Source organism: Nicotiana tomentosiformis, chromosome 12 (assembly GCF_000390325.3).
Source record: "Nicotiana tomentosiformis chromosome 12, ASM39032v3, whole genome shotgun sequence".
Taxonomy (NCBI): Eukaryota; Viridiplantae; Streptophyta; class Magnoliopsida; order Solanales; family Solanaceae; genus Nicotiana; species Nicotiana tomentosiformis.
Genome location: NC_090823.1, coordinates 67,788,163 through 67,800,985, shown reverse-complemented (window position 1 = coordinate 67,800,985; position 12,823 = coordinate 67,788,163). Strand labels below are relative to the sequence as shown.

General features: G+C 34.5%; 1 protein-coding gene across 3 annotated transcripts; it reads right to left on the bottom strand.

The window, feature by feature from the left end:
• Nucleotides 1–4,940: 4,940 nt before the first annotated feature.
• LOC104088312 (uncharacterized) lies at nucleotides 4,941–9,183 on the bottom strand. 3 transcript variants are annotated; one of them, XM_070192088.1, is made up of 4 exons: nucleotides 7,851–9,183; nucleotides 7,317–7,780; nucleotides 7,125–7,235; nucleotides 4,941–5,575 (listed from the first exon to the last, which is right to left on the bottom strand). In XM_070192088.1, the coding sequence occupies exons 2-4, from the start codon at nucleotides 7,512–7,514 to the stop codon at nucleotides 5,102–5,104; spliced, it is 783 nt and encodes a 260-aa protein (XP_070048189.1). In that variant the 5' UTR covers nucleotides 7,515–7,780; nucleotides 7,851–9,183; the 3' UTR covers nucleotides 4,941–5,101. The 3 variants fall into 3 exon arrangements, with proteins under 3 accessions (XP_070048189.1, XP_070048187.1, XP_070048188.1); XM_070192086.1 differs by having other exon boundaries at nucleotides 4,941–5,602; nucleotides 7,851–9,161; XM_070192087.1 differs by lacking the exon at nucleotides 7,851–9,183 and having other exon boundaries at nucleotides 4,941–5,602; nucleotides 7,317–7,827.
• Nucleotides 9,184–12,823: the final 3,640 nt, after the last annotated feature.

Here is a 12,823-nt window from a genome sequence, read left to right as displayed (position 1 = left end):
TAATATGATAATTACACCCCTCATAAAAGATATAAAACTTGCATGACGCATTAATCGCGTGATCTGCAACCTCATTCGTGAAAAAGGATCTCCTCCTCTCCTCTCAACAGCTTTATCAAAAAACCAAAAACTTGTCCAGATTCATCTTCAGAATCACACTTGCACGAAGTTATTTCACCTTGAAACTAAAACTTCATGCTAATGTAGCATGAAGTTGTTTCATGTTGAAGTTAAAACTTCATGCTAATATAGCATGAAGTTGTTTCACATTGAAGCTAAAACTTCATGCTAATGCATGCTGAAGTTATTTATCCTGCAATCTACAGTTTTGTCATGAGTTTTATTCGAAACTTCAGTCTAAACATGCTGAATTTATTTAGTTCATTTGCTAAAACTTCAGACTAAACATGCTTAAGTTTTTTAGTTCATTTGCTAAAACTTCAGACTAAACATGCTTAAGTTATTTAGTTCATTTGCTAAAACTTTAGACTAAACATGCTTAAGTTTTTTAGTTCATTTTTTAAACTTCAGACTAAACATGCTGAAGTTATTTAGTTCATTTGGTAAAACTTCAGACTAAACATGCTTAAGTTTTTGTCTTGCAGTATGTAATTTTCTAATGAGTTTTTGCTAATACATGCTGAAATTATTTAGTTCATTTGCTAAAACTTCAGACTAAACATGCTTAAGCTTTTTAGTTCATTTGCTAAAACTTCAGACTAAACATGCTTAAGTTTTTTAGTTCATTTGCTAAAACTTCAGACTAAACATGCTTAAGTTATTTAGTTCATTTGCTAAAACTTCAGACTAAACATGCTTAAATTTTTTAGTTCATTTGCTAAAACTTCAGTCTAAACATGCTGAAGTTATTTAGTTCATTTGCTAAAACTTTAGACTAAACATGCTTAAGTTTTTATCTTGCAGTATATAATTTTCTAATGAGTTTTTGCTAATGTATGCTGAAGTTATTTAGTTCATTTGCTAAAATTTCAGACTAAACATGCTTAAATTTTTTAGTTCATTTGCTAAAACTTCAGACTAAACATGCTTAAATTTTTGTCTTGCAGTATATAATTTTCTAATGAGCTTTTGCTAATGCATGCTGAAGTTATTTAGTTCATTTGATAAAACTTCATACCAAAACATGCTGAAATTTTGTCATGCAGTCTACAGTTTTGTCATGAGTTTTATCCGAAACTTCAGTCTAAACAAGTTAAAATTTTTTAGTTCATTTGCTAAAACTTCATACTAAACATGCTTAAATTTTTATCTTGCAGTATGTAATTTTTTAATTAGTTTTTTCTAATGCATGCTGAAGTTATTTAGTTTATTTGCTAAAATTTCATACCAAAACATGCTGAAGTTTTGCCCTACAGTCTACAGTTTTGTCAATAGTTTTATTAAAGAAGAGCAAAATTATCTTTTTAAAATGCTTTTAACAAAAAAAAATGGGTACGGATGCAAACGAAAAAATAAAACGGGTATAAGTTAAAAATGAGCGACCAAATAGGGCGCCCCATGCAATTTTTACGAAATAAAGAAGGGTAAGAAAGGGTAGAACACTTCGGTGCCACTATTGATTTTTTAACCATGTTTGTCGTATGGACACAACTTTTAAGTTTAACAAATATTGTCTCTCACTTGTTCCGTTGGTAACACTTTTGACTTTTGACCTTAAATGTTTGCACAGAAGGTAAGTGGAGGTAAAAAAAAATAAGGCCATCCATTTTCTAGGTCATTGGGTATAATTTTCAACATAAGAAATTGAAAGAAAATTCTATTTTTTCATACGAAAATAAAATTTGGATAAAAATATCCTTAGTTAAAATTCGAAAAGATTCCATCATAATATCATGAATTTTGAATTTCTAACCTACGAAATTTTACCATAATATGCTGTAATTCATAATATGCTGCAATTCCAAAATAATATGTTGGAGTTTTATACACAAGAGCTCCATAATCCAGCATATTATACTGAATTTTTTTCGTGTTTTAGCTAAGAATATTTTATTCTAAATTTTATCTCCGCGTTAATAACTATTACAAATATTGGATATTTTTCAATTACAATTTCAAAATTTGGTCTGCCATGCTATTTTGGTTAAGAAATACTCCTAATAGGTTGGACTTCTTCAATAAAAATTAGACAGAAAGACCCGATAGGCCGTTTTGAGTTCTAGCTTCTCATTTCGTGATTTAAGACCTTACATAGCTTTATTTGGTGATTTATGACTTGTTGTGATGATTTGATAGGTCGTTTTGAGTACTACACTTTATTTCTGTACTTCGAGACCTCTTATAGCTTTCTTTGATGTTAATCGATTTGCGTGTGTGGTTCGCGTTATTTTTCGAAAAGGTTTTACTTTAAATGTAGAAGAAAATGCGATTTTTGGCCTAAAATTGACTTGAGTGATAAACGACCTCAAATCGGTATTTTGATGATTCATGTATATTCGTATGATGTTTTTGGACTTGTACGCATGTCTGGTTGGTGTCTAGGGTGGCCCGAGCGCATTTTGGCGCGTTATGTGAAAAATTATGAAAATGAATTTTAAAGTTGAAATTCTTGAGTTTTGATGACCGATACGTGTTATTTGATGTCATTTTGATGATTTGAGGTAGCGAACAAGTTTGTAGGATATTATTACACTTGAGTGCATGTTCGGTTTTGAGCCCGAGGGGCTCGAGTGAGTTTCAGATTGGTTTCGGACCATTTTTGAACTTGTTGAACTGCTGATTTTTCTTCTGGTGTTGAGTGCTTCGCGATCGCGAAGAGGGAATTTAGGGCTGGGGCAAGTTGTTCTATGCGAACGCATGCTCAAGAATGCGAGGGACTGACCTTCGCGAATGCGGCCAGTCACTCGCGAACGCGTAATGTTGGGGATAGTCTGGGGAGGGTTGAGGGATGTTCATCGCGAACGCGATCCATGGGTCACGAACGTGGAGGCTTGGCTGGCGAAATGCCTTCGCGAACGCGAAGGCCAATGAGCCTGTGTGCTTCGCGAACGCAAAGAACACCTGATGCCCAGTTAAATGAAAGTTGAAAGTCATGAATTTTTCATTCTTCACCATATTTGAAACCTAGAACTCGAATTAGAGAAGATTTTGAAAAGATTTTCATCCTTACTTCATTGGTTATTACTTTTTAACTAGTTTTGATGTATTTTCATAATCACCCATTGATTTTAACCTTAAATATATGAATTTCATGGTAGAAATTAGGGGTTTTTGATAGAATTTAGAGATTATATAAAATTGAGATTTAGACCTCAAATTGAGGTCGAATTTCGAAATAAATTACATAACCGACCTCGGGGTAAATGGATAATCGAGTTTTGGTCCGAATCGCGAATTTTGACCATGTGGGTCCGGGGTTGACTTTTGTTGACTTTTTTTCAATTTCATTAAAGATTGAATATTTTACATTGGTGGGTAGTTTCTAAAGCTTATTTTGAATTGTTTGAACGATATTTGGCTATATTTGGTTGGTTTGGAGGCTTATCCAAATGAAAAAACCGTGATTGATTGTTGGTTTGGTTGCGAAAAGAGGTAAATGTATGGTCTAACTTTGATTTGAGGAAATTAAGAGTTGTTGGTCTATTTGTTACATGAATTATCTGTGAAAACAGCGTATATGCGAGGTGACGAGTGTAAATGCGATGCTATGAGTTGAAGCATGCGGGTTGGGCTATTTACCTTCACGTTGTTATTTATTTCATGTTATATTTTGTTACATGCTTTAGTTGCTACAAGTCCTTACTTGTTATCCATGCCTTACTTGTTATCTGTTATTTAATTATTACTCGTTTCGATTTATTCATTCCTCACTCAATACCTGCTTACCTTCTATATATTCCTACCTATATTAATTGTATATCTTCATTCTCTCATGTTTTTACTTATTTTTATTGTCTTTATATTACTTGTTGTATTCCGATTATGTGAGTCCATTAGCTATTCTTGAAATGATGATTTGTAGAAGTTTGTGAATACGAGGGTTTGGCTATTCTCTGTTTGTACTGGTAGTTCCTTGAAGTTCTATACGCTTTATTTCCTTTGTGCTGAGATTACGGAATTGGGTTGTATTGAGTTGTTTATGTTAATGAGTTGATATTGGGAACGGGTTGCGCACCGCAACAGTATTGAAATAAATTGATACTGGAAATGGGATGCACGCCGCAACAGATTTTGATATGATATTGGGATCGGGTTACACGCCGCAACATATATTGTGTTTAAATGGGATCGGATTGCGTACTGCATGGAGTATGATTTGTTATAAATGTTAGACTTGTAGTACTTTATTTCTGTACTTTGATATGAGGTTACGATATGACATTATTCTGGGGCCCTCTCACTACTAGAAACATAGTCTTTTCCCACGGACATATTAGTGGAAAACCCGTGTGAAATTTGACTATTCCCACGACATTCCCAGGGGAGACGCTCAGTGGGAAAAGGGCTGGTGGGAAAATAGTTTCCCAGGAATTTCGTGGGTAATTCCCACAGAATTTCCCAGGAAGCATTTCACGTGCACTTGATGGGGTCACGTAGTGGAATTTCCCACGACAATACTGGAAAAAGTAAGAAAATATAATAATTTAATTTTCTTAAATTTCTCACCATCTTTCTAGGAAGTATTAAAATTAATTTAGTAATTTTTTAATTTACCCATGATAGTAGTGGAAAATATGCATAACCCAGAAATAAATATATGAACATTCCCACGAGATTCAGTGGGAAACATTGAAATTCTGGGAAAAATGAACAAAAATTCCCACATCATTGGTGGGATATCCGTGGGAAATCTGGAAAATATTTTCATGGCCAATTCTGTTTTTAGAACTACCTGCCAAACTGAATGTAGACCACCTGCCAAACTGAATATATAACCAACAATATAAGACTAAATACAATTAAGCATTCAAATACCAAACTCAACATTCAATCCAATTCATTTCATAAACAACATCTAATTCAATCCATTTCATAAACAATATCCAACTAAACAGAGTAGAACAAAAACTCAAAAAATCCAAAATTCAATATTCAACATCCAAAGTACCATCCAAGATAAATTAATATAAGAAACTACTTCTTAATTATCATCAGATAGTGCCGGAGAACGAGGCAGAGGAAATGCACCAGATGCTAAGAGAGAGTTTATTTGAGACATGAGGCTTTCAACATCACTAGTGACAAGTCTTAATGCCTCGTCCTTTCGCCTCATTTCTTCCCCCTTTTGCCTTTCCTCTTCCTCTCTTCGCCTATCTTTTTCCTTCCTCCGTTTTGCCTCTTCCTCCCTTGCAGCCCTTTCTTGCATATAAAACTCAGTAATATTCGCCACCTTCCAATTCAATTGCTCAAACTCATCCACATCAATCGAGCAATGTGAGGAAGAATAAGAACCACACAATCCAGAAGTACGATGACTGAGACTAAACTCTAATCCAAGGCCGTAGGCTCTTCCCTTATGCACGCCACCAACTGCCTTAATCCACATGTCCATGAGCTCCTCTTGAGTTGGTTGGATTGGCCTATCTTGATCATCAGTCGGCTGACTTTGAATGAACTCCTCCAAGATTTGTTTGAAATTGTTCTGTAAAAATATTACAATTATTATAAAAGTAAATTTTATTAAAGAAAATTATACAAATGTAATCTACAGCGTTGTTATCTTGGATATTATTTTGGAAGATATTATTTGTATCAATAAAAGATGGAGAAAAAGGGTCAGAAAAGAAAGTGTTGTCAAATACAAATAATTCAGAAGACATTGAAATTGAAATCTTGGAAATGATAAAAATGAACTTTCCCTTTTCTTGTTCCTTCTAGTATGGCTATAATAGTAATACACAAAGTTATTGAAACAGGACTAAAATGTACAAAAAAAGTAAAAATTTGGGGGGGGGGGGGGTGTTTATTTAATCAGAGGAAGATGACAAGAAACTTATTTCTGTCTCATTTTGCTCTGATTTACTGAAGAAAGGTGAAACAGTAGGTGTGTACTATTGCTTTCTTGCTCTGAACTCTTTAACCAGTGATAGGCAGAACACACTATACACAATCTATAAACTATAAGAATAATCATATCTGAGATCAATAAGCAAACGGAAACCCAATTATAATATACTAGCAACACTGTCAAGCAAACTTCATACAAAATCAAAAATTGATAATAATATTAATTGACCAGTAATAGGTATTGCCCAACTGAAGCTAAGTATCTAGACTCCATGGCCAACAAACTTTGCCAAAAATAATATAAGGTAGGGGTTAAGTTTTATCAGGTTGAAGCACATATAACCACTAACTTGCAAGACATTTTCTCGTTACTAGGCTTGGATATGGCATTTTAACAATTCTCTCTGATCTAACTTTTTTTGTTGATATGTCATATTTTGGTCTGATTTCACTATAACAGATAGTGCCTACTAAGGTAAGGTATTGGTTTTCTATTGCGAGAACCTTAAGGAGAAGGCAAGTTTTGAGGAATGCAAGATTGCTCTTTGTTAATAAGAACTAAGATGTTAAGGGAATATCTGGGTCTCTCAAGAGCCACGCCCGTCCATTTTGATGGTACTAGTTATTTTACTCTGTGTAGAAGCTTTTTCATGACCACTCAAAGTCACACTCATGATATGAAGCCTAGTCCTTTTATTAATAACAGATCTCTTTCTCTAAGTTAGGAACAGATCCCTTTCTCTAAGTTACTAAGTACATGCAATTGCAGAACTAAGACTCAAAAAGAACAGGTGCATAGCACATAAATCATTTACTGATGAACAAAATGCAAATATTGAATTTCTAGACTCATAGGGAAGTATGAATTACAATTTGAGAAACTCAAAAATATCAACTTAAACCCTTAAAATGCATGATACTTGATGATACAAAAGCAAAAGAAATAGTTTAAGAACCAACAACCTACAGAACCCTTGTAAATTTGAACTGCCTAGTTTAAACACTATGTTACATAAGTCATAATTATTTTTAAGATTAGTGAATACAATAAAAAATCTACATTCACGAGTATTTTGTGCTGAACTTTCTGCCTAGTTTTTATAATTCTTTTGTTTATTATGTTAACAAATATATGTGAATAATATTGTTAATCTTACATGGGTTGTCTCAGCATGCGTCTCGACCCAAGTTGTTTTTGTTCCATCCTTCAACTTCTTCATGTGGGTCTCTTCAAACACTTCATCATGAGTAACTGGTCTTCCTTTAGCCTTTTCCTGCAAAATAAAATATATTAAAAAAATGATAACTAAAGCAGTTATAAATCAAGAAAAATATAATAAATACATTACCAATCTTTTTCGATGAGCCGCCATACTAATTGAACCCCCCGTGTGCACAGAGCCACCCTTGTCGGACATACGGGCTGCCCTTCCCTGGCGGCTCTTCTTCTCAAATTTCAGAGATTTCCAATATTCAAGAAGTTTAACCCATATATCATCAAGAATCCAAGTTGGCCTCACATTATTTTCTCGAGCAATCCGAAGCATATCAGACAACCTATCAGAACATTTCTTAAAGAAAACGGTTCGTACCTCTGCCTCAAGATCATGTGACCATGCATATTTATCTCCAAATAAAACATGTTAGATTGAATAAAGTGAGCTAAAATAAAGTAATGATTAATTTTACCCTAAATTCAGCAAACATTCTGTCCCTAATGTGACATGGAACTTCTGACCAGGACCTCCATGGTTCGTGATAAAATAAACACATCGATTCAACCATGGCTTTCGTAGCCTGAGGAGGATAAAAGCTGCAACGAATTTAAACAAGTTAGAAACTATATTTACAATTATTTAGAAATTAAAAATATTAATATTTACCGTGCTCCATCGGGCACAATAATCAACCTCCGAAGATCATCATACTTTCCAAGTGTTGGAGGATCATGCCTTTGTGTAGAAGTCTTTGTAGGAGGCTGTATAGCTGTATCACTATCGGTGTATGGGGATGTCGAATTACTATCGACTCTAATATGTGGCCTAGAAATGCTGGAGGATGAAGATGGAGTAACTTCAGATGAAGGCATGGAAGACTGCCTAGCAGGCTGACTAGATAATGAAGGCATGCCGGAGGAAGATGGTGAATGAATGATAGGAGAAAATGATGATTGAATGCCATAGGAAGATAATGAAGGAATGACCGGAGAAGATGATGATGGCATAACAGGGTAAGATGATGAGGGTATAGCAGGAGAAAATAGAGTGAATTTAGGCGAAGGCATAGAAGAGTGCCTAGTAGGCTGACTAAATGATGAGGGCATGCCAAATGAAGATGATGAATGAATGAATGATTGGAGAAAATGATGATTGAATGCCAGAGGAAGATAATGAAGGAATGACCGGAGAAGATGATGATGATGATATGACAGGGTAAGATGATGATGAGGGTACGCTAGGCCTAAGTGCAGACATGTGCTGGGAAGATGTAGGATTAAAGAAAGGGGTAGATGAGGGAACAGTATATCCTAGGTGAGGTATAGAGAATAATGGAGGTGAAAATGATAAAGGGAATTTAGGTGGAGACACATGCGAACTAGAAGGTGCATGTGGGGGAGAGGTAGTGATATCTAAGTTACCAGAAACTTTTATTTTCTTCCTTGTTTTACCCTTCTCCGATGCAATACTCTCTGAATGACCTTTACCTCGAGGAGCCATTTAAACAATATAAGCATAAGAAAAAATATATTAATATGTTTAGCAAAAAATTTAAATGCATAACATACAAGTTAGTAAAAAGAACAAACATGTCAATCCTAATCGCTTAGTTCATCTTCATCAGAAATTTCATCTTCCTCGCTTGTTTCATTTTCATCATTATATTCTCCCTCCTCAGTTAATTCATTTTCATTAGCGTAATTTTCCTCTTCATTAGCCATAGATGTTCCAGCCCCATAGTGTTGTTGAACTGAAGGATCAACTTCTTCGTACATGCCTTCAATATATAGTTCATGTGCTAATTCATTATCCACAATTAGTTAAACACTTGATATATCATTCTGATATGCTATATCTAGTGCATCATCAACTTCTACTCTACCAACCGGCTTAATTTTTATAACTACCCACCATTCAGTCTTATTTTTACACAATGACAGATAAGGAGCGTAATACACTTGGTTCACATTTTATGCAATGATAAATAGATCATATCTTGCATACTTCCTCGTGTGATTAATTTAAACTATTTTATAGTATTGGTGCACCTTTGTACCTTTATTTGGTGTTGGATTAAACCACTTGCATCGAAAAAGTACCAGCCTTTTTTTCGGCCAACCAACATACTCTATTTCTAAAATCTCCTGGAGTATACCATAATAATCCATATCTCCATCTTGGTCACCATCACCACCCTTCACCCACACTCCACTATTAATGATTTTCTTATTCTTAGACCATTCTTCCGTGTGAAATTTGTACCCATTGACAAAGTACTTGGACATAGTTTTGACTTGAGGAATAGGTCCCCAAGCAATATCACGCAAAAAAGGATCATCTATACCATTGTCTGGATTATGAACCTATATAGAGTTGAAGAAAATTGAGAAGTTAGAAAATACAACTTGTGCAATAATGAGAATTTGGGAACATATTAGTAAACACTTACATAATCTCTAAACCACTTTGAAAACCTTGGATAAACAGCATCTTGGCCAAGCACACTCACAAAATAACTGCCCGAGATATTTATAAAGTTTATTAGCACAAATAAGGATAGATCATGCAAGTAGGTCAATAACATAATTTCAAACCTACTTGTAAAATTATTGAACTTCGGGGCAATTGAGCAATACATGTATTGTAGCCGATGTTTTCTCCATCCCAGAACAATTTTTTTTTGATACTTTTTAGAACTTCTACCGGGTTGATTAAATATGGATATCGGCAGTGCCAAGGGATCATTATCACCTTCATCGTCATGCCGATTTGGCCTATTTCTCAAACATGGCATGTGATGCTCAAAATAATATTAACAGAAATGAAAAGTTTCTTTAACTAGATATGCTTCACATATTGATCCCTCAATCTTGGAATTTTGTTTCACCGTCCGTTTACATTTGCCAATAGTCCTACATAGCATAATTTTAGATGGGAAGAAGTGTAATTAGAACACATAAAGGGAGAATATTTAATGATTATTACCTCTCAAATGGATACATCCATCTACATTGAACATGCCCTCCAAGTCGTGCCTCTCTTATAAGATGAACTGGGAGATGTTCCATTACGTTGAAAAAACCACATGGAAAATTTTTTGCCAGTTTATTTATGATTAAATGGATGTTACTTTCCATCAAAACTAGATTTTCCTCCCTCAATATATTAGAACATAGGTTTTTGAAAAATAAGCTTATTTCTGTGATGGGTTTCCATATTCTCTCAAGCAATGCATTAAATACAATAGGAAGTAATGATTCTATGAAAACGTGACAATCATGGCTTTTCATATACATCAACTTTCTTTCTTTCATGTCAACACAATTGGATAAGTTTGAAGCATACCCATCGGGCATTCTCAAATTTCGAACCCAATTACAGATCTTTCGTTTGTCATCCATTTTGAATGAATAACTGGCCTTAGGCTTCACCATCATGTTATTTTCTTATCATAGTTCTAATTCTCTTCGCCTACAGTATTCCTGTAAGTCCATCCTGGCCTTCAAGTTATATTTTGTCCTGTTCTTATCATCCATTATAGCATGAAATAGGTTATCAAAAAAGTTCTTCTCAATATACATGACATCCAAGTTATGTCGAAGAATATTATATTTTCAATAAGGTAACTCCCAAAATATGCCCTGTTTAGTCCAATTATGCACAATACCATAACCAAGTAGTTTAAGAAATGGAGACTCTGTTACCTTAGGAAAATTCTTAACCCTCTCACAAATTTCCTCCCCCGGCAAGGTTGCTGGTGGCTCATCATAATCTGTTTGATTCTTCATAAATGCACTAGTATTTCTCCTGAACTCATGATCCATTGGCAAAAACCGACGGTGACAGTCAAACCAAGTGTTCTTACCTCCATGTTTCAAAGTGAATGCTTTTGTGTCTTCCATACAGCAAGGACAAGCTAACTTTCTGGCAGTCGACCATCCTGATAACATTCCATAAGCAAGAAAGTCATTATTAGTCCACATCAAAGTAGCACGCAATTTAAAAATTTGTTTAGTTGATATGTCGTATGTTTCAACACCTTCATGCCACAATAACTTTAGCTCATCAATCAAAGGCTGCAAATACACTTCAATCAAACTTTTTGGATTAGTTGGACCCAGAGCTATGCCAGTTAGGAATAAATATGGACTTGTCATACACATCTCTGGCGGAAGATTATACGGTGTAACAAAAATAGGCAAACACGAATATGGTGCAACAGAGATAGAAAAAGGAGTGAATCCATTTGCACACAAACCCAACCTGACATTTCTTGGTTCATTAGCGAAATCAGGATACATCCTATCAAAATGCTTCCACGCTTCTCCATCTGAAGGATGACACAAAATACCAGGTACCCTTCTATTTTCGTAGTGCCATCTCATATGAGGAGCGAAACTCATTGATGCATACAACCTCTTTAACCTAGGTATAATAGGTAAGTAATGCATCCTCTTAGTTGGAAATTTCTTTGCTTTGACATTTGTGACTTCCTTAAAATGAGACAATCCACAAAATTTGCACGCTTCTAGAGCCGCATCATCTTTATAATATAACATATAACCTTTTTCACAACAATCAATTTTTTATTGAGGAAAGTCCTAACTTGGAAACTAACTTCTTAGCCTTATAGTAATCACCGGGTAAGTTAATGTTCGGACTAACTTCACCCATAAGCCCAATTATAGCATTCATGGCCGCTTGAGAAATATTCCAATCCGATTTGATAGTTAGTAATCTAACTGTAATAGACAACTTCGAGTGTGTTGAGCCTTCATAGAGTGGACGACTAGCCGCCTCTAATAATTCATAAAAGTGCTTTGCTCATCATTGGGAGACTCATCAACATTTTGTTGAGATTGAACTCCTGGGTGTATCCCAAAAGCATTCGACAACATTTCATGTATTTGAGAATTTTCATAATTATTCTCAAAGAATGTACTACGCCCACAACCAGTAAGATTCTGAAAGTCAACATAAGCTAAATTATGGGTGTCCTCTCCATGAACCGTCCACACATAATCGTTTTCTCTAAACCCCTTTCTATAAAGATGAACTTTAACATCCTCTGGTATTAATAACTTTATACAGTTGCACTTAGCACAAGGACACCTAATCATTCCTTCATTACGGAATTCAGGAAGTATTTTTGCATAAGCAGTAAATCCTTTAACACTTTCTACAAATTCTTCCTTCAGTCCCTCACGATTAGGATGATTTCTATAGTACATCCATCTATTACACAATAACAAATATAATAAATAAATAAATAAATGAATAATTTTGACTTGTTCAAAGTTTACAATTAATCTGAAGATTATACCTTTAAGAATTCACATTTCTTCTTTATTTTTATTAAGTCAAGAAAAAACTATAGTTGTAGTTCAAATTTTTGTGAATGAACAATTTCCTGGAATCAGTTTTAGAAGCAGTAAGTCAAACCAAGATTCTAACAGACATATCATGTATCAATGTCATGGCTCTCAACAAAAATTATATATGTCTTGTAATCAAATAAATTGGTAAAGATGTAATCTCAACTTTATGGAATTCCACACAACTACTTACAATCTGCATAAATAAATTAGTATATTCCTTGGACGTTAATCAATAGCTTACTTGAATTACTCATCATTTAG